Source organism: Gossypium raimondii, chromosome 1 (genome assembly GCF_025698545.1).
Source record: "Gossypium raimondii isolate GPD5lz chromosome 1, ASM2569854v1, whole genome shotgun sequence".
In the NCBI taxonomy this organism is placed as follows: Eukaryota; Viridiplantae; Streptophyta; class Magnoliopsida; order Malvales; family Malvaceae; genus Gossypium; species Gossypium raimondii.
Genome location: NC_068565.1, coordinates 1,324,922 through 1,347,069, shown reverse-complemented (window position 1 = coordinate 1,347,069; position 22,148 = coordinate 1,324,922). Strand labels below are relative to the sequence as shown.

The 22,148-nt window shown below is 32.3% G+C and overlaps 5 protein-coding genes across 9 annotated transcripts in view; 4 read left to right on the top strand and 1 right to left on the bottom strand.

The window, feature by feature from the left end:
• Positions 1-1,898: 1,898 nt before the first annotated feature.
• Positions 1,899-2,716, bottom strand: LOC105774213 (protein ARABIDOPSIS THALIANA ANTHER 7). The gene is made up of 2 exons (XM_012596617.2): positions 2,373-2,716; positions 1,899-2,006 (listed from the first exon to the last, which is right to left on the bottom strand). Exons 1-2 carry the CDS (start codon positions 2,714-2,716, stop codon positions 2,000-2,002), a joined length of 351 nt encoding a protein of 116 aa, XP_012452071.1. The 3' UTR covers positions 1,899-1,999.
• A 2,922-nt stretch (positions 2,717-5,638) lies between these two features.
• Positions 5,639-10,498, top strand: LOC105774188 (protein TPX2). 2 transcript variants are annotated; one of them, XM_012596585.2, is made up of 17 exons: positions 5,639-5,954; positions 6,577-6,662; positions 6,761-6,898; positions 6,986-7,047; positions 7,153-7,432; positions 7,540-7,758; positions 7,846-8,016; positions 8,141-8,284; positions 8,375-8,530; positions 8,622-8,753; positions 8,832-8,909; positions 9,009-9,128; positions 9,220-9,386; positions 9,495-9,603; positions 9,710-9,769; positions 9,857-9,951; positions 10,066-10,498. In XM_012596585.2, the coding sequence occupies exons 1-17, from the start codon at positions 5,792-5,794 to the stop codon at positions 10,187-10,189; spliced, it is 2,304 nt and encodes a 767-aa protein (XP_012452039.1). In that variant the 5' UTR covers positions 5,639-5,791; the 3' UTR covers positions 10,190-10,498. The 2 variants fall into 2 exon arrangements, with proteins under 2 accessions (XP_012452039.1, XP_012452050.1); XM_012596596.2 differs by having other exon boundaries at positions 5,640-5,954; positions 7,867-8,016.
• A 2,398-nt stretch (positions 10,499-12,896) lies between these two features.
• Positions 12,897-14,322, top strand: LOC105774159 (leucine-rich repeat extensin-like protein 4). The gene has a single exon (XM_012596541.2). The coding sequence runs from the start codon at positions 12,904-12,906 to the stop codon at positions 14,110-14,112; it is 1,209 nt and encodes a 402-aa protein (XP_012451995.1). The 5' UTR covers positions 12,897-12,903; the 3' UTR covers positions 14,113-14,322.
• Positions 14,323-16,738: 2,416 nt separating this feature from the next.
• On the top strand, positions 16,739-17,509 carry LOC105786628 (NAC domain-containing protein 83). Its single transcript, XM_012613146.1, has one exon. It carries the CDS (start codon positions 16,739-16,741, stop codon positions 17,507-17,509), a length of 771 nt encoding a protein of 256 aa, XP_012468600.1.
• Positions 17,510-19,077: 1,568 nt separating this feature from the next.
• LOC105774112 (uncharacterized) overlaps positions 19,078-22,148 on the top strand; it is a 42,341-nt gene continuing 39,270 nt past the window's right edge. For 3 of the 4 annotated variants that reach the window (XM_052629169.1, XM_052629175.1, XM_052629172.1), the window contains exons 1-6: positions 19,078-19,371; positions 19,474-19,533; positions 19,634-19,801; positions 19,948-20,011; positions 20,331-20,605; positions 20,685-20,783. In XM_052629169.1, coding sequence (XP_052485129.1) covers positions 19,165-19,371; positions 19,474-19,533; positions 19,634-19,801; positions 19,948-20,011; positions 20,331-20,605; positions 20,685-20,783 — 873 coding nt within the window. In that variant the 5' untranslated portion in view covers positions 19,078-19,164. Of the gene's footprint in view, positions 19,372-19,473; positions 19,534-19,633; positions 19,802-19,947; positions 20,012-20,330; positions 20,606-20,684; positions 20,784-20,897; positions 20,932-21,083; positions 21,167-21,414; positions 21,457-21,552; positions 21,631-21,722; positions 22,109-22,148 lie in introns of those variants that run through there. The other variant, XM_012596469.2, reaches the window with a different exon arrangement.

Genomic DNA, 22,148 nt, shown 5'->3' with positions numbered 1-22,148 from the left:
TAGACCATCATATTTTGCATTTCGTTAATATTATGTCAAATTTTATGTAAATTTAGATTTTTATTATATCTGTTCTTTTTAATATAATACTTAAAATTATTTATAATTTTTTAATTTTTAAATAAGAGGATAATACATTTAAATATACTCAATTTACGATCTCTTACACTTAAAATAACGTTGAAAACTCAATTAAGAATTTTTAATTATAAAATAATAGAGACTCAATTAAGAGTTTTTTAATTATAAAATAATGGGGATTGAATGTGATTAAAATAATGAGAAGAATCTAGAAGAGAAGAAAGGGTATGGGGGTAGAGGGAGGCGTGGCAAAGTATAATTAGGGATAAGCATGCAAAAAGGGAATCGTGGCAGCATCAGAAAGCACAGCAAAGCAAAGAGATGCTATGTGTTGGCTGGTTACTGAAAACCCTGTGTAGTAGAATAGCTTTGGATTTTTGCCCTTTTTAGGGGGTATGAGGCCTGACTTTGTCATGCCCTTTGGAATTTTGGGATCCAAGTCTCCCTCCATGTGGCTTCTTTATACTTTGTCAAATGTCAATTGCATCTATTCTTTTATATTAATAAATTAATAATATTTTTTAATATAATCAAAGTTTTAAATTTACAAAAAGTAAATACAAAAATCTATCTCTAAATCTCATTGAGTTTTTGGTATGGTTGGTTTAGATAATGGGTTATGGTATTTTAGTGTTGGTTTAGATAAGTTTTTAGTATTAACATCGAGGGTTAAATTATTATTTAGAGTTTGAATTTTACATTGTTTTATATTGGGTTTTGAAATTTTTTTAAGATAAGTATTAAATTTGACAATTATTTTCATGCTAAAATTTAAATTTTTTTTCACAGTTCATGTTTGGGGTTCGTGATTGTTTTCTCTAACAAGATTATCTCCAAAGTTCGAACCTATGTTCTCCCTTTGAAAGTGTAACGTGTCTTATTATTACACCCAAATAACTAATACGAGTGAGTAAGAATTACTGATTGCAATTAGTTTGTTGCGAACTCTTAACTAAAACATGTGGAAAAATTATGCTCTCATAGTCTTGAGTACTTAAATACTTGGATTTGAATTATACCATGTGCCGTTGTCAAAGGTAATTTATGTTCGGCTATATTATGATTATTCATTTTTTGTTAAAATTAATTTGATATTAAATTATAATATTTGTAATTATATTGTACGGTATTTATATTTATGCATTTATTTTTCCTCGAAATTAGTCCACTATTTATACTTGTAATAATGTTTAAATTTTAGATTTTAATAAATATTATTTTGTAATTGAATTTTACTTAAAAATAATCTATAATATATGACATGTCTAATTAAATCGGTATTACGAGTTAGTGAATACTAACCCAGTTGAAAATTTTCTTTTATAAAATAAATTTTTTTGAGATGAACATTTTAAATTTTTTATAAGTAGAATTGACATACAATGTGTAACAAAAATATAGTTTTATTTTGGTTGTATAAAATGTAAAATTTCCAACTTTAATCAATTATGTAACACATTTTGCTTTAATGTACTTTTAAGGTATAAACAAAATTACCTTTTGCTGTATTTGTTTTTAAAATGATTATTTTGTCTATATACTTGTGAATTTTGGACCATGCATGCATCTCTCCTTTTTAAGATTTATATTTTTAAAAATATTTTAATTATGTTGTAATTTAATATATATAGTATTTATATTGGATTTAAAATTCATATTTATAAGATGGTAAATTTTAAAAAAAATAGTTATATTAGAAATCAAATCATTTAATGTCCATGAATAATAGTTTGTAAATAAAATGAAAAGACAAACAAAAATCTAGTTTCAACTATTTTAATTTGTAATGCACAAAATTAAATTAAATATAAAATTTATTTGAGATAATTAATTAGTTAATTTAATTTACTTTAATATATAAATACATAATGTATGTATATAAAGGGTAGTAGTCTTCATATAAATCTTCTTGGCATATTTAAATCCTGCAAATGACACAACATTAGCATTTTCAGATACTGAAAGATAAATATGTACAACTAAAACTATACAAAACTTGAGTTATTTAAGGTGGGTTTGGATGGACGGTATGTTTACTTGCAATTAGTGTAAAAATAGCGGTGATGGTGAGATTAGACAAACTTGAATTGACCATTTATTAATATGGGTGGATTAGAAAATATTTAAGGCTTATATTTTGAATTGGATTAAACCGCCGTTGTCATAAATGTTTCTAAGTTTAATTTTTCTTAGAGTTGTTCATTGATCGGGAAGTCCGCCTCGCCTAATTGCTGAGTTTGGGATTAAAAAGTTTACTCAATTTGAATTTGTGCACAAGTGAGGCATGTTACCTGTAACAATCCATGGCAATCGAAATCGGAAAACTGAAGTGAATATGACATTCTCGAGACAAAGACTGGATCCGAGAAGCAACATACGGAGCATTCATTGTGTAGGCCAAATCTTCAATGCATTGGCATATGTTTCTCGGGCCCTTGTCATTGATTTTCGCCATTTGGTTCAGCACTTGAAGGCCACTGCAACACCGATCCGCCGGTCTCGATTCGAGTTCAACCAGGTACGTTACACATGGGATGAAGTTATCCGCCACTTCTGAGCAATCATAGCTTGATTGTCCGACGGCTGATCCGATAATCAAGAAAAGCACGGTGATGCAAGCAAAAAGAAGAGACATTGGTGTGGTTTAAAATGATGGAAATCAGGTGGTGGTGGGTTGAAGAGATGGGATTATAAAAGTAGGATTGGCCTAAAATTTTGTAACAGGTAAAGCTCATGCTCCATGGATTACTCATAGTTCTTGGTATTTTATTTAATGTTAATTAAGCAATAATTTTTTAAAAAAAAAATACTAGACCATAACACGTACATGATGTGGGTAAAAAAATTATATCGTTTTATTAGAGAATTTCGAAAATTTATTATATAATTTTTTCAGTCGCATCGTAATTTACGGGTATATAGCACAACTATCAAACTAATAAAATAGACCTATTCACTAATATGATTGAACTATAGTAAATTATTTATTTATTCTCTTTAGGTGGATGAAAATTTTATTGTTCATTTAATATTAGAAAATAAATTTAACTTAATTTAGAGTTATCATAAAATGTCATGAAATTTCGTGTCATATTTATTATATTGTTCATTTAATGCATACTTAAATAAACACCACTAATTTATATATATTATTCATTCTTTTATTATCAACCAATTAAAACTAACTTAAAATTAATATACAATTATTTAATTGTGACTTTTCTATTAAATTATAATTGTGAATTTTTAATTTAAGAAATAAAAATAAATTAAATAATTTTAAATCAAATCAAATCAAATAAAATAAAATAACAAAAACAAATAATATTATATTAACAATAGAATTTAAAAGAACTCTAAAATCGAGATTATAAGTGTAACACTGGTCTTTATATGTTAGTATAAAGTATACGTGGTCTAATTATTTTGTCAACCATACTAATTTTTAACGGTAGAAACATATTGTTAACAGAAGTACCAATTGACACTTTGATCTAACGTACAATGACCAATTTATTCATTTTTTGAGTAAAAGAACAACGTAATCTAATTTTTAATATATGGATCTCTATAATACTTTTACCATGCCTAAACTCATCCATGGATTAGTGCATACCTTACTCGGTCCAATATGCTTAGTTGACTTGGCTTGATTAAGCTTAGACAAAATTTTCTTATCTTTGAGCTAATCCAACCCGACTCAAATTTAAATTAAATAAATTTTAAATATTTTTATTATTTTAAATAATAATATTTATTAATAAGTACTCAAACCTAAATTTAAAACATTGTTTAAAATCGAGCCTAGACTCGCCCCACCATCAACACCTCCAATTCTAGCAGTGAACCCAAACTTAGGCTTCCTTTGGATTAGATTGTACCCATGGTGAGATGGAATATTGGGTGAATATTCCTTTTCACTGCACTGGTTTCTTGTTTGGAAGAATTGAGGTGCAATGCAATTGAGCATTCTCACCACACTGATGCTCTTAATTTTCACTGGAGCCAAAGGTGCCAGTGGAGAAAAATTTGAGATCAGTTTCTTTATTACCCTTGTTCTTTTTTTTTTTTTTTAGTTTTATAGAAAGTAAAATATTATTAGATATTATTATATAATTTTTATATAACAATTTAATAAATGTATAAATTTATTGTCATAAATATATAAGTTTAATTATTATTTAATATAAAATAATTTAAATATATTTTATTATTTATTATTAATATAAGTTAAAAATATTTAAATTTTATTGTACATGATTTTAATATTTTAATTATCATTTTATAGACAATAAAATAAAATTTTATGTTATATTATTTAATATTAATTTAAATTTAATTATTTATTTTATTATAAATACATTGTAATCTAATGTCCTTAAAAGTCATTTTCTATTTTCACCTCACCGCTACAGCTGCGTTTGAATCCAAACACATACTCCACCGCTGTTTCTAATCTCACTGCTACAATACCCAATCTCACCGCTACAGTAACTAATCTCACCGCCACCGCTGTTTTTAACCTCACCGGAGCTAAACACAACGCCCATCCAAACTAAGCCTTAACCAAGACATGTGCTGTTTCATTCCTACAGTGTCTTTTATGCAAATAAAATAATTAAAAAGAAAATAAAATGGAACGGCAAGCCTTGGAGGCCTAAAGAGCGTGCGGAAGTAGCCGTTAGAACGACACATCATATCAGAAACTAATGGTTTAATTCTGATTTAAGTCCCTCTACTATTCTAAAATTCATAATTTAATCATTTTATTTCAATTTGACATATTTTAGTATTCTACTTTTATAAACGTTATTAGTAATTTCAATTTGACATATCATTAGCTACTTTCTTTAAAGCAATGACAAGAATTTTATTATTATTATTTGATTGTATAGTCGATTACGTTCAACCAATAATAAATTTACATGTCAATCAATTGCTTAAAATCGTTTTTTAAAACAAAAAAATTCCACAAATCACTTTAACAACATTAACTAACAATATTACTAATTGGCTATAAAAAATATTAATAATTGAAAAATTATTTATTACACTACGAATAAAAACTTTAGAAACAAACAAGGTTTGAAGGGTTACACCCGACTAAAGAAACAATGGTATTGTTAGCAAAAGTTGTGACCTTAGGTCCTTGAACATCCAGGTTTGAATCACATCATACACAATTGATATGTAAATCTCCAATCCCACCATATGTAGTTATCATGTGTGGGCTTTGATTCAATCATATTCCCTATTTGTGCTTTGTATTAGTTTGATTATACTTTCTAGTTGTTCAAACATATACTTATAGTTGTATTATATTTATACTCGTAAGCTCCAAAAAAAAAAAGAAAATTACACCCTTTTTAAGTGAAACACCAAATTATATGTCAAATGAAAGTAAAAACATATATTCTAAAATTTTAACATAGTAAAGGGACTAATATTAGAATTAGACCATAACAATTGTCATAAAACCCGACCGTTAGACTACCTTCCCAAAATTCAAAAAAGAAAAAGAAAAGAAATCGACCGTTGCATTATCCCCCTCTCCTCCCAACGTTTAAGTGAACTTCCTTCCATTTCCTTTTAATTTACTACCAAAAAAACAACAGATTTTCAGAAAAAATCCCCTACCGATAATCCCTTCACCGATTCAACCCCACCTCCCCTTCCCCCAAGAGTGAGAATCTCTCCGTTTTGGAATCCGATGGAGGTATCAACGGAAACGGCAACGGCAACGGCAACGGTGATTGACGAGTTATATGAGTTCTCGGCGCCGTGTTTCTTCGATTTCACGAAAGGGGAATCGGAAGAAGAAATACGTGATGCCGAGCTTTGGTTCGAAACCGCCTTAACCTATGCACCTTCTCGTATGTTCTTTTCTCTCTGTCTCTATTTTCTTCTTCTTCTTTCTATATACTGTTTTCTTTCTTTGTGTTTAACCGTTAACCGTTAAAAAGTAACAGAATTTAAGTGATTCTTACTCTTTGAAAGATTGTGTGTTCTTTTGGATCATTCTTATTCTCTGTCACTCAAAACGTTTTCCGGAGGTGATTCTTGATTTTTCTTGGAATTTTAGGGTTTTAATTTTACTGATTAGTTTTTTTATTAGTAATTAGTGACTTCTGGTTGTAAATTGATTGGTTTTAATTGCTTATTACTGAATTTTTATTTCGAAATTCTAGGGTTCGAGGTCTCCCATTTTCTCTATGCATAGGTGCAATTGATCTAGGGTTTGATCCAGGAATGTTGTGTTTGGTTGCTTAGATCTGATAGGGAAAGAAACGAAACGTGATTTAATTAAGCTTAACTTAATTATTTTTGTTTTTCTCAAGAGAATTATAAATGAATTAAGCATAATTTAATCAGGTTGGTTCTCAGGGATATGAAGTGTGAATTTAATCATCAATTTATAGTTTTAGACTTTTAATACTATATTCCCATATATTATCTGCTACCAAGTAAAACTGTTGCATTTTTTTCATAATGCAGCTTTTATGATTAGAATCAAGGCTGGTAATAGAACCTTTCGAATCGAGAGTCTCTGCAATTTCAGTGAAGAAGATCAAATGCAGAAGGTTTGAATTACTTTATATATACCCTTTATTAAATTTCAATATCTTGTAGAGCAACTTCTCTCCTTTCAATCATGATGATATATATATTATTGCTGCAGGCATCGGGATCATCGGATGCAACAGCTCCTAACAGTAACTTAGAAGATAAGCCTCAAGCGGAGCAGGTGCCTGATAAAGTAAAGGAAGAAGCTAAACCCCCTGAGGCCAAGGTTGAAATCAAACAAATTGTCACCAAGGTAATTAGTGGATTTCATTTTTTTTCATCATCCATTATTATTTTTTGTTTAGTTTTTATATATTCTCATGATTTAAATGCTTTGCAGATTGCTAATGATAATAAAGAGAAGGAAAACATAGGGATCGTAGGTGCTCAAGAAAATGAAAGGTTTGTCCTTGGGGTTTTGAAAATTTTTTCAATGCTAACTGAGTTCTGTATGAATAATTTGGTTCTCATTATCCCGTCTTTGGTTCCCTTTTGTTGAACTTTTAGTGCCCTAGCCAATAAATCACATTTAAATGGTCTTGGTGGTGAAGAGAAAAGCAAATCCACTGTGCAAGTAGATACTGAAGCTTGCACTCCTAAACCATTGATGAATTCTCAGAAAAAACTGGTGAGCGACAAGAAGCATCAGACAGCTAAAAAGATAGCTAGTACAATACGGAATTCGTCAATGTTGAAGCCGAAAAATGGCAATGCTGGAACACCTAATTTGGCTCAAGAAAACCAAGCCGTTAAACGTCAGAAACTAGATGGAGGAAGATCTAGACAGGTGCTTTATATGCTCCTCGCCTCTTCCTTTATCCATGTTTTAACTACTGTTATTTTGTAACTTCAATCTAAAGTTTTGCCTTTTTGTTGCTACCCTATGTGCCTCAGATCCTAAATGTAAAGCCCCACAACTTGCCCCACAAGTCAAAGCTTGGCCTTACCAGTGGTAGTTCCAACTTGTGCTCTTCTACTGCCCAACCTTCCAACAAATTGGACAGAAAGGTTTATGTTCGAGAACAAGCAGCACCATTTGTTTCAATGGCAGAAATGATGAAAAAGTTCCAATCATGTACCAGAGATTTGTCACGTCCTCACAGTTCATCAAATGTAAATAAACAGAATCACATCATTTTGGCTCCTAACACATCCTTGTTTCCTTTATTCTTTCATTAAATTCCTTCTCTACCTAATCAGGATAATGCTGCTACTGTTCAGATGCCATTGCTCAGATTGACAAGGCCTAAAGAACCCGAATTCGAAACAGCACAGAGAATGCGTCCGGTTGCGGTGAAGAGCACCGCAGAGCTTGAGGAAGAAATGATGGCTAAAATTCCGAAGTTCAAAGCAAGACCATTGAACAAAAAGGTGTAATGCTTGTACCATCTGGTTTATGTGTAAACTGATCTTTCTTTGTTCTTTACTGTTTAAGATTTTATTTTACCTATAAGGCTTCTATTTAATTTGTTTCCCATTTCCTTCTCCGGTGCAGATTTTTGAAGCTTCAACACTACCTTCATTACCAAGAAGTACTCCGAAGACACCAGAGTTTCAGGAATTTCACTTTGAGACAATGGCTAGAGCAAGTAAGAATGCAGAGACATCTTCAGTAGCTTCAACAGAAGTGTCTCGCCAGGTTCGGAGAACTATCTTGCATGTATGTGATTCATTTTCATTTGGAACCTTAAATAGTTTGCTTACCTTCTCTCTTTTTCCCTGCCTACAGAATACTCAATGGAAACCTCATCTCACAGAACCTAAAACCCCGGTGCTTCAAACATCTCTAAGGGCAAGACCTATAACGGTCAAAAGTTCTATTGAACTTGAGCAGGAGGAACTTGAAAAAGCTCCTAAATTTAAGGCAAGGCCATTGAATAAAAAGGTAACTTTCTCCTTCATATCAATTCTGCATTGTATGAGATAGTAACTTTGTTACTTGCGAAAGTAACCCTAGTTGTTTTTGCATTGTGTAGATATTTGAGAGCAAAGGAGAATTGGGAATCTTCTGTAACACAAAAAAACAGGTGACTATACCTCAAGAATTCCATTTTGCAACACATGAGAGAATTCCACCACCACCAGCAGTTTTTGATTTATTTGATAAGGTAATTATACAAATCCACCAAATAGTTATTATGCTACTGATCTGAGGAAACACTAAGTTACATGTTTGTTCCTTTCAGCTGTCTCTGAAATCAGAATCTAGCCATGATCCAATTCCAAGAAACACCATTCCCAATCCATTCCATCTCCAAACAGAGGTATATATTTGATTTATTTATTTGTTCATGAATGGTATATAAGACCAAAAAAGATACATAGAGTTCAGTATTTTATTAAGTCCCCCAAATGTCTTTCAGGAAAGAGGTGCTGAAAAAGAAAAGAAGTTCGTGATGGAAATTATAGAGAAGCAGTTTGAAGAAGAAAGAGCCAGGGTTCCCAAGGCTAATCCATATCCATACACCACTGACTACCCTGTGGTATGTTAATTTTTGTGTGCTTTCATTTAATGTTTTAAGTCAATCATGAATTTATAGTTAATGTTAGTTAAATGGGTGTCATCTTATTCAGATACCTTCAAAACCCGAACCAAAACAATGTACAAAACCAGAACCGTTCCAGTTGGAGAGTCTGGTTAGGCACGAGGAGGAGATGAAAAGAGAGATGGAAGAAAGGCAGAGAAAGGAGAAAGAAGAAGCTCAGATGAGGATCTTTAAGGCTCAGCCGGTTCTAAAAGAGTAAGATTCATATACATATACATATACATGTACATATACATATACATATACATGTACATATACATATACATATATTAAATCCTCTTCTTTTCATGCAATGTTATGCAGGGATCCAATTCCTGTTCCTGAAAAGGTTCGCAGGCCTCTAACACAAGTGCAAGCATTCGACCTCCATGTCAATCATCGAGCAGTGGATAGAGCGGAATTCGATCAAAAAGTAAATTCTAGTTTCTTTATCCCTTGTAAAGTTTATATATATTTCCATTCAATAAATATTTCCATTCAATAAACATTCTTATAATGAATCTTTTTTTTTTTAACAGATTAAAGAGAAAGAAATGGTTTACAAGAGATTCAGAGAGGAAAGTGAGGCTGCTAGAATGGTATGCATATATCCCCTAAACTTTGTGTTATCAATTATAGTTCTTGGCGTGAATTAAAACAAAAAAATGTCATAAAACCATTACCAGATTGAGGAAGAGAAAGCATTGAAGCAACTAAGAAGGACAATGGTTCCCCATGCTAGGCCTCTTCCCAAGTTTGATCATCCTTTCTGCCCACAAAAGTAAGACAAAAACACATGGCAATTGGTGTATATTGTGTTTATGTTGATAATTTGCTTCGAGACATTCGTATATTAGTGCCATGTTCGTGTTTTGATGGTGTATGATTTTGTCAGGTCTTCCAAGGAAACAACAAAACCGAAACCGCCACATCTACGAGTTCTCCAAAGAATAGAAAGGAAGAAAAGGATCAGTTCATTTGCCACACCAACTTCGAGTCCTGCCACTCTTATGAGGTGATTTTGGTTTAGGGAAACCAAGTCATCTGGCAGGCGGCGTCACGGTGGAGGGGATTGTTCAAGAACTTTTGAACCCCTTGTGAAATCAATTCAAGAACTTTGAACCCCTTGTGAAATCAACTCATGATCCATTAACTATGACAGTTTGCAGTTTGCAGATTCATTTGTGTAACTATGTACACTTTTTGAACTCATATGTACTTGAAATTTCAGTAGTGAAGAACAATGAAAGACTCCAAAACATTCTTTTGTTACCATTTTAAGTCATGCAAACATGACACGTTTTAATAGACATGGAATGTTATACGTATGTCTGTTAGGTGATCTATGAATAAATCTAAGACTATTCGGCTTTGGAATAAATCAATTTAATTAATTCAAATTAGTCATACTAACCTAAAACAGCTAGTTTTTTTTAAATTTTAAAAAGTCCTTAAAAAGTTAAAATATTAAATATTTTTTATTATCTTTTTTCATGGTAAAATTTGATAATACAAAGAATCATGATGACTAAACAAAATGAAAAATAATTATGCTCTGGAAATTGAAATAATGAAATAAAAGAAAAAAAGTTAATTAAAAAGAAGATATGATTGTAGCATGATGGAATTTTGTCATCATTTTTAATTAAATTGTAGTTAAATTAATCAAAATAAGTATGATTGCTTCAAAATTATATCTATAATTGAATTCCACTAACTGTTAAAAGAAATATAATAAATTTCAACAAATTAAATTAATAATTTTAACAGGATCAACTAAATGCACAACATATTAGTTAATATGAATATTAATGGTTGACAAATAGAAAAAAAAATCATTTGTGTTTGTTCTATTTTCAATGCACATCATATATAAAAATATTGATCGACATGTTCATAAACCGAATAAATTTGTCACTAGGAGTTTTCAAAATTCTACCTTTTGCCAAAAATATGTTATTATTATTCTAAAATAATATAACAAAATATTAATATATATTTTTGAACAATCTCATTATAAGTTCTGATCATATCTGTTTTTTTGGCACAATATTTAGAACTACCAATATCCCCTCTCTAACCCATAAATATATAGGAGGATAATGAACTTCAGTGCAATTGAACCCATATCCTCTTGTATTAACAACAATGCTTATACCAGTCAAGTAATATATTTTATAATTAAATACTAATTTAGGTTGATCATCGATGGACTTGACTTGAATTATAAAAACAATAAATGACATTTTATTAAAGAATGTTGAGGATCCAAATTGAAAATTTGAGATAATATTAGACTTATAATCTATTGAGTTGAATGAGTTTGAGTTAAGTCTATATGAATCAAATCAATTTAAATTTTAGAATTTTAAAATTTGAATAATTTCGATTGGAATTTATATATATATATATATATATATATTTGTTATTGTATATGGTTTTAGATACAAAGGACTTGACCCATTGGAAAGTTTTTCTATCCGTCGAACAAACCGAACATACATGATATAATTATCTCCCATCTCATTTATTCCATTAATTTGAAAATCAAAATGTAATTAATAACACATTGTTGTCTTATCAAATTGTATCTTAATTTTCAAATAAAAATTTAAATATTTAAATATCACATTTTAAAATTTAACGAAAATTCATGAACAACAAAAACATAAAAAAAAACTAAAATATCAGAAACTCGAACATTACAAACGGATGAAAGATAAAATAACTGTTGAGAGGCATGTTTTGTTGCAATTGTCTGATTAAAACATGATAGAGCATTGACTGAAAGCATGTATCTTTGTTTCTATTATCCCTTGAGTTCCAAGCAATGTTTTCCCTTTCATTTTTCTTCAGGTGGTCTAAACCTGTCTTTCTCCTCCTCCACTTCTAACAACTGCAATTTCTCCCCATGGAAGGAGATAAGTCCTTATTAGCGTGCGCCTCCTCTTCCATTTCCCCAATAATTATGACTTTACGGCTATCATTTTACGATTTCGTAATTGGTTATGTGGTACTTCCGTGGTTCCATTGACAATATTTACGACAATATAAGGTTAAGATCATTGTTTACCTTCCGCTTCTGTTTATAAACATTCATTAACTGAATCTATTTTACTTTTGTAGATAATTCTATTATTTAGACTCAATTTTTACAAATATTTAGTGAATAATTTTATTAGAATTTATTAATGTTTTGGTCAAAGAGTTAGTGGCCAACAATGACCAACATTCCTTGAACTTACGACCCAATGAAAATTCAATGTTATGTGATGCAAAATCGTACCATTTTGTAATGGTTAACTGTCACTATAAAAATGGGTTGGGATGTCCTCGTCTACTAAAAACAAATCAATGTCGATTTGATTATGTATATATTGCAAATAAGAAATACTCTGTGTAAAATAAAAGTAGTTATAGATATAATAAAATATCAAATTAATTAAAAAATTATATGACAAGTATAATTAAAATATTAATGGTATAGGCTTTGTCCGAATATATTTCAAATTTTAATGTATATGTATTATTTGTAATTTGATCTGATTCAATTTAGATTGATAATTAAAAGTTAATAACCCTAAATACGTAACTCGAATTATCTAACCCGAAATCATATATATGAACAACATGATTAAATAGGGGAATAAAGCCTTTTCTCATGAAAATGAAAGGCATTTTTTTCCTACATAAAAACCAAGTTCGATCAACAAAGCATCCACCAAAAATAACAATGGCTTCAACTTGGTATTGTTCATTCATCATTTCCCATACCTTGCTCCTCTTTCTACTCCACCTCTCTTCCTCCTCCGCCGCTACTCACCACCACCATCACCACCACCGTTCACTGCCTCCAAACCCAAAGCTCCAACAAGCTTACACAGCCCTCCAAGCTTTCAAAAAGGTCATCTACTCCGACCCCAACAACATCACCACAAACTGGGTTGGCCCCGACGTATGCAAATACACAGGCCTGTACTGTGCACCACACCCTCACGACAAAACCATCAAAGTCGTCGCCGGTATTGACCTAAACGGCTACGACATCGCCGGTTACCTCCCCGATGAACTCGGTCTTCTCACCGACCTCGCTCTTATCCATCTCAACAGCAACCGCTTCTGTGGCATCGTCCCACAAACGTTATCCAATCTCTCTCACTTATTCGAACTCGATTTAAGTAACAACAGATTCGTCGGCCCTTTTCCAACCGTCGTCCTTTCTTTACCGTCACTTAAGTATCTCGATATCCGTTACAACGAGTTCGAAGGGTCATTACCGGCTCAACTATTCGCTAAAAACCTCGACGCCATCTTCGTAAACAACAACCGGTTCTCTAACGTGATACCGAACAATTTCGTCGCTAGTTCGGCTTCCGTTGTCGTCTTCGCCAATAACAAACTGGGCGGCTGTTTGCCGCCGAGCATTGCAAACTTCGCCAACACGTTAGAAGAGCTTTTATTGATCAACACCAGCTTGTCGGGTTGCTTACCGCCGGAAGTGGGTTACCTTTATAAACTCAAAGTATTGGATGTTAGTAATAATAATTTGGTCGGTCCAATACCTTATAGTATTGCCGGGTTAGCTCATTTGGAGATATTAAACTTAGCTCATAACATGATGAGTGGGATTGTACCTTCGGGTGTTTGTGTTTTGCCTAATTTGAAGAATTTCACGTTTTCTTACAACTATTTTTGTGAAGAAGAAGGGATTTGTGGGAATTTGAGTTCGAATGGTGTGGCTTTTGATGATCGCCGGAATTGTTTGCCGGAAAAGCCGAGGCAAAGAAGTGAGAAAGAGTGTGAAGCAGCGCTTGAACATCCGGTGGAATGTTTTGATTACCATTATGGCGGCGGCGGCGGTGGTTCGATTGCGATTCCTCCGGTTATGGTACCGGTGGCTACACCGATGTTATCACCTTTTATGGCTCCGGGACATGCATAAAAGGATTTATATTTAATGCACGATATTATATTTAGATTTGAGAAAGGTGGCATTAACTAGTTGATTGAAATGTGTATATATATATATATATATCAAATATGAAGAATAAGTTACAATATATGTATAGGATTTATATTTGATGATTTATACCTTTGTTAATAAATCAAATGATGTTATTTTACTAGAAATAAGTAATTTTAATTTGTTTTTTTTACTTTTAATAATATATTAAGTTATTAAAATTTTGTATATTTTTCTCAAAGTTTAGGTTTGAGTCTGGTATTAATATTTTTGGGGTTGATTGCAATGTAAGTTTTGATTATAACAAACAAATATATATATATATATATATATATATATATTGTAGGAGGTGGATAAAGAGTTTATGTGTATTATACTTTTCCTTTTGATGAATTACACTATTAGTTATTAAATTATAAGTAAGTATTTAGTGGGGAAGGAGGAGAGGAGATTAATTTTTTTATTTAATATTAATATAATTATATTTATTTAATGTTAACATTATTTTGTATATATATTTTATCAAAAAAAAATATTTAGAAAGATAAGAGTTAAATTGTAAATTCTTTATTTTATGAGAAAATGAGTAAAAGTGTAAATTTTAAGGGTAAATTGCACCAGCAGTTATTCAACTTTGGTATAGCTGACAAAACAGTTACTTAGGTTTCAATTCAGTCACTCAACTTTTAAAAAATAACAAATCAATCATTTTAACTATTTTCTGTTACAGATGTAATGGAAAAGTGACATGGCATTTAACGGTGGGCTGGTTGTCATTTAAACAGCCCCATTTAAGAGCCCTGGGCAGTAGAAGAAATGGAGAAGAAATGGAGAAGAAGAAGAAGAAAAGAAGAAAAGAAAATGGAAGGAGCTTGGTACCAGTGATTCCCAATGGTCAAAATTTGGGTACTCAAAGATGACTATGCTTCCACGACATTGACGCCTCCATGGCCAACGCCCTCCGTAGCATCATGATCGCTGAGGTTCCCACCATAGGCATCGACCTTGTCGAAATTAAAGTTAACTCTTCCGTCCTCAACGGATAGTTGTGAGTTTTGCTCCATCGAGTTCTATCTTGACACCAAATGCATGAGTTCCATCTCCGTCGATTTCACTGATTACGCTGGCTAAGAATCCTCTGAACAAAGGTATTTAGGATTTAAATTTGTAATTTGTCACTGTTTAGGTCTAGTTGTAAATGTCTTCCTTGTAATTTATGAAAAAAGATAGTCCTCAATTTTGATATAAATTATTGATTGAATTGTTGATTTTTACTAATTTCTTGCATAATGCTGATTTTTGAGTCAACAGACAAGATTTAACACTGATGCTTGAACTAATTTTCAAGATTTAACATTGATACTTAATTGAACTACTTTTTAAGTTTTCATAATGTACAATGATCTAATTCTGAATAAGACCAATTTTAATTGCATTGCCATGTCAACGTCGCAAGTTAATTGGCTACATCAGCTAATTACCACATCAGCGGTCCCGTTAAGATAGTAACGTAAAATGTTAATAAGTGATTGATTTGTCACTTTTTGATAACGTTAGTGATTGTTTTGTTATTTTTTAAAAATTGAGTGACTGAATTGAAACCTAAGTGACTGTTTTGTCAAATATCACGAAGTTAAGTGACTGGTGGTGTAATTTACCCTCATTTCAATTATAATTTTTGTATTTTATAAGTGGGTATATGTAGAAAAGTGAGTGCCATTAACAAGAGAGAAGAAAAGGCCTGGTCAAGATCAATCAAAAGAACCAAAATACACCAAAACCTTTCCTCTCCCGAAGCAAACAAAAGCAAGTAGAAGCCATAGTTGAGCTCTCGACCCAAACAAGAAGCCAAAACTGACAATGCGAAGGGAATCAAGCTCCATTTCCTCATCAAGATAGAGCCAGGTCTCAGAAGTTACGTCGACCGAACCACCCTCGCCGATATCCGTCAACGGCCACATCCGGGAGGACCGGGACCTCTTCCATCTCACCCCAAACCACTTCCTGCAAGCAGATGAGATCATGAGCCACAATGTTGGCACTTGGATGGATGTAAGTAATTACATTGCTCAACAAAAGTTTTTCTTTAATGAATCCTTTCCACCAGAAAAAAAGACCACTAATTTTCGATCTGTCTTCATTGGGTGATGTGAGTTTCTTTATAATCGTCAATGAGTCGCCTTCAAAAACAACATGCATAAACCCCGGATCTGCTGCAAATGTCATCGCCTGGATCGCTGCCATAGCCTCCGCCACAAACGCGTTGGGTATGTACCTATCAGTAGAAGCTAGGACCAGACCTTCAGTATTTCTAATGATTATACCAGAGCATGATTGTTTAGAGAGTTCATTAAAGATTCATATTTATTAATTCATTTGTTTTTGAATATTAAGCTACATTCATACTGCATGATGATGATGAACATAAGAAAAATGACTTATGAGGTTAACATTTACGCTCTCGAATTATTTTTTATTTGATACAAAAGAAATATATATATATGTGAGGTTATAACCGGACATCTTCTGGAACACTTCTAGAAATTGGTTTGAAAGCCTCCAAATTAGTCTCATCTTTCTCTTCGTCTTTAACGAACCCCCGATCATGTCAACTGTTAGATCGCAGCTTCAAATTCCTATAGGGTTTCGATTTCTTCCCACCAAAGAAGAAATCCTTTGTGATTACCTTAAACCAATCATCAAGGCCGATCCCATACCTTCTGGTGTGATGATGTTTTATGGTGCAAATCGCGAGCCTTGGAATATTTTCGACCAAGATTCGGCAGAGTCTTTCTGGGTTATCACGAAGTTGAAGAAAAGGAGCAAATCAAGAATCGAAAGAACCGCGGGAGATGGATGTTGGCTCCAACAATATGTCAAAGAAGTGAAGCACAAGGATGGCGGCGAAGTCATAGGGTTTGATAAATACTTCACATTGATCACCAGCAAGAAAAGCAAGAAATCAAATGGTCAATGGGTTATGCACGACGAGTACTCTCTGAAAGACCAAGAAGCTGCTAGCGCTGGTTTGAGTGATTCCGTTATCTGTGAGATTAAGAATAAGGATGCTGCTGTTGTGAGCTCGGATTACGAAGAAAGTGAAGGAGAAATCAAGAAGAACAAGAAACGTAAGTTGATGGAGGTGCCATCGGATTCAACAAATGATGTTGCTATCGTGCCCGAGGAGAATCAGACATTTGATTATATGGCTGCAGAAGTAGGAGGCTTCTCACCGTCACCTCCCTTCTCTGCATGTTTAAACCAGCAACCAAACCCTTGGACTTGGCAGGTGTTGAAGGCAATCTTGGAGTGCCTGATTATAATTCTCACCATCTGCTACCTGCCTAACCCTTGCACTATTTTTACATGTCTATGATTTAGCTTCCCTTGCTCTTTTTACATGTCTATGATTTAGCTTATATATTCATAAGCTTGTTCATGCATGCTAATAAATATATATACACATCTAGTTTATACGTATATATTTGATTCTCAAAACTAACATTTGGTATTGATTTGTATATTTAGGAAGAAACTAGCGGGAGGATCGCGACGCCAAACCCTTGCATGCTTTTATTTATTTTAATATATTAATACACTAAGTTAAAATATATTTTAAAACTAAAATTAATTTAAATATTTATAGTAAATAATATTTTATTTTTATCAAACATGATTTTTAAAACTTAAAAACCCTATCTATTTGGTTTTAATTACCACCAGTTACGTTGAAAATTTTAATTATTAATATTATATTATTATATTAGTTTATATTTTCTTTGTGTATTATTAAATTGTTATTTTAAAAATAAATACGAAATAATAATATATTAATTTAATCAAATAATTATCAAAATAACCTCAATTATCATAGATCATTTCAAAGTAAAATTTATGGTTAATCACTAATTAGGTGTGAGCGTTTGATTGAATCGAGTGAAAAAATTTGAATTAATAATCACTAATTAAGTGTGATCTATTGTTGCTACCAAGTTTCTTCACTACTTGATTTTGTAGCCGTATGTTTTTTTTCCATATAATTATAAATGTTTTCATTTGTTTTACGATTTAAGACTAATCGTGTTTAAGTCGGTAGTATATTCATGTAAAATTCTCTCAACGATGATGATTTCAAAATTCAAACTCAATGTAAATATTTGGAGAAGAAATTCACTTCCGCCCCTTCCAAATGCCTCTCAACAATAACCTATATCATTGCTCTATATTTTCATCCATCATCAATCACCATCAATTGATATAATGATAAATTTAGTCTTTAATATTTACATTTTTTGTCAATTTAGTCATATTCCTTTTTAACTAAGTTTAATCTGAACCTTTTAAAAGAGTCAAATTTGACCATTGACCTTTTAAAAAGAATCGAATTACTATTTTTTAACATAAATAATGACTATAACATTAAAATTTTAAACATGAAAGCCCGTATGACACTACATGTATACTTCATGCTATTTTTTTGAATTATGAACTTTTAGAATTTTAAAATTTTAAAATTATTTTGATTTGTTGAATATTTTATAATTTTAAAATTTTCTGTTGACGTGATGATATATAAGACAAATAATGTCATGTTAAAATGAAGGAAATGTGGACTACCATGCAGATTGTCATGCCAATATTGTTTAAAAAATAATTTGACTTTTTTCAAATATTGAGGGTTAAATATAGCTAAAAATGACCAAATTGATAAAAGACGTAAATATTAAAGGCTAAATTTATTATTATTGCTTTAAAATTTGATTCATATGTTTTAAATATGTCCAAGTTAGATCCCAAGCTTACCATTGATACATTAAGGACTCAATTATAACAATTTGAACTTTTGGGACTAATTTAGAATATTGGCTATAATTTCTGGACGTCTAATGCTATAAACCCTAAATTTTCACAGTCATCTAACCTTCTAGAAGAGTCCTGAGCCGCTCCAAAGAATCAAACAATTCGAGTCGCAGCCAGTTCGTCGTAAGCTCATTCTCTTCAGCTCTCACTATTCAAAAATTAAAAATTAAAATGGGGAAATCGGAAGTGAAAGGTATGGTGACGTCGCTGTCTTCAATGTTCCCGGCGGAGGAGGTTCAGAAGGCGGCGAAGATGGTGGAGGAGAAGTTATCGGAGAAGCAGAACGAAATGAATCAGTTAAAAGAATTCATCGCCGATAACACTTCCCTCATCAACCTCGTTCAAAAGCTCCCCGACGAACTCCACCACGATATCATGGCAAGAATTTCAAATTTACGATCAATCAGTTTCACTCTATTTATACATATTAGTAAAAAAGCAAAAAATAAAAAAGGTTGCTTAGGCTTTTTTTTTGTTCAGGTTCCGTTTGGGAAAGCGGCGTTTTTTCCTGGTCGTTTGATTCATACGAATGAGTTTCTGGTATAGCTTTTGCGTTACGCGCTAAATTAGGAGTTTATTTTAATATTTGGCAAGTTTAGGGTTTAGGGTTTTAATTAGGAATATGAAATCATTGTTGTAGGTTTTACTGGGAGAAAGTTATTATACTGAAAGAACAGCTAAACAAACTGTTGAAATCCTAAAGAGGAGAGGGAAATCATTGGAGTCTAAAGTGGACGCATTGAAGGCCGTAATGCAGGATCTTAAAGCTGAGGCTTCTTTTTTTGATTCCACTGCTTCTGAAGCTGCTGTAAGCTTCCCCCAATTTTCTGCTTTGTGTTGTTTATTCATTAAACATTAGTGTTCATAAAACATTAGTTAAATTGGGCGTAAGTATGCTCACTTTTTCTTGTGTGTGCCTAGTCTTTACCTGTTACTATGATTTTATTGTTACAGGAGGGTCTTGTGGAGATTAGAGAGTATGAGGAGGATAATTCTACCGAACGGGCATCTCAATCAGGCAGGTTAACCTGTCTTTTTCTTTCGTTTTTGTTCACTGTTGGGTATTGGAACTTTGTAGTCTACTGGTTTTAGTAAGGATGATACTCTAGCAAACAGATTCTGGATTATGTTTTATGTGAACTTCGTATGCTGGTTGCTTGCAATATCTCTTTTAACATGTTGCATAATATCTTGTTCGTTCTTCTTTTGTTAGAACTTCTTTTGTCGAGGTACTTGTTATTATGCAGCCTAATTATCTTAACTGATTGTGATGAAATGGTTATTGGTTATTTAATGAAGTTGAGGAATTTAAGTTAGACAAAATGTTTTCTTTTCAGGTTCACTGGAACTTGAAACTCCTAGTGTGGCTGAAGCAGACAATAAAATGGGTGCATCTGAGGATGATGAATATGAACGTATAATGTCAAGGTTGGAAGAGCTTGAGAAAGAAGAACTTGCAGCTGAAGATAATGAGGAGAATCTTGAAGATGAAGATGAAGATGCTAATGCAGTTGAAAGTGACAGCAATGAAGATGAGTTGACTAAAGCTGCTTTTCATAGAAAAAAGGATGAATGTTACAGTTATCTTGATCATGGTCAAAGATATTCAGAGGTAATGTTGGGACTTGGTGCTTTTTACCTGTTAATACAATTGTATGTTGAATGTGTCACTCATGAAATAGCTGTATCAGTCTCAGTCAAGGAAACAACTACAGCAGTTCAACGGCAAAGAACCAATTGAAGAGATGTCCGATAAATATAAACATCAAGATTTAACTAATCAGTTCGCTGTAAGTGATTAAATCTTTGTATGCCTTCTTTGTCTTTTAGCCTTTCTTTGATAATCCTTCTAACTTATTGATAAATGAATCCTGAAGTGTGATTTCTGTATATCTGAAATGCAGTCTACTGGATTGACAGAGGAACCTGTTACCAAAGGTAACTATGATTGTTATGTTTCTGACTTATGCATGTGGTCAATCATGTAAACTCAAGGAGGGTAAAGATATTATGTTATCTACTGATAGATGTGAATATCATTTCGAGTTTGATTTATAGATGAGGCAATTCCTTTATTTTATCTTATTCAGGTGAAATTTCACATGGTCGAATCATACAACAAGACACAAAGACTTTAAGTCCTTCCATAAATGCCTCTGCTCCCTTCGAGAAGGTAAGTTTGAAGCAGAACCATCATAATGAAATAAGGTAGCTGTAGCTTATATTTGAGCTCTGCTCTTTGGGAGAAAGAAAAATAAAGAAAACCAACATGATATCATTCATGTTATTTCAGAATAGATCTTTGGATAACATCAATGACCTTGTATCAAGCCTTGTCCTCTCTATATTGTATTAATAAATGCAAGATCACCGACGAGAGGGCTGCTAGCCATCTTTTTTAACTCCAATTTTGTGTTACAGAAATCTGTCCAGACCTCAAAAACAGAATTTGATAGTTCCAAGGTATGCTACCTCTACCATGCTGGTTACTTTGACTAATTATTAGGGCATGTTGTTTATGTGCCTTTATCCGTCATGATTTATTGGCTATATGTGCAGGCTTTTACAGGTTCTATAGTTGAGCATACTCAGAATTTGGATAAAAGTTCAGTGGGAACAAATACGACTTCATTACAGGTATTGTGCTTACGCATCTTTGTGAGTATATAGCAAATAAGTTGCATATTTACTGCCTTGAATACTTACTACAATATTTATGTCCTTTGCAGTCATCTGGTTCGCAACCTTCAAAGCCGGTGTCTAGATTCAAAATGCAAAGGAAGTAGGTTGAGCATTGTATGACAAAAATAGATGTAAAAAATGAGACATTTCAGTATGGTATAATCTGATCAAACCATAAGTAATTGCTGATCCTAATTGTGGGGTTGAAGTTTTGTTCGAATGGATTTTAGGGAGAGTTGTCATTAGTAGCAGGTAATGCAAAGCCTTTCTTTTTTTCCAACTCCTTGTCATGGTTTGTGCAATTATAGCTAAGGCTGTGGTAAGCAGATGTAGTAGTGTTTGTTACAATTTGGCATATCATATTCTCCACTCATCACTTATTAATAACTTTGCTATAACTTGTTTATGAGACTGTGATTCTACAGAATTCATACACGTAATCTCACTTTGAGTATAAGTAGTCATAGATTAAT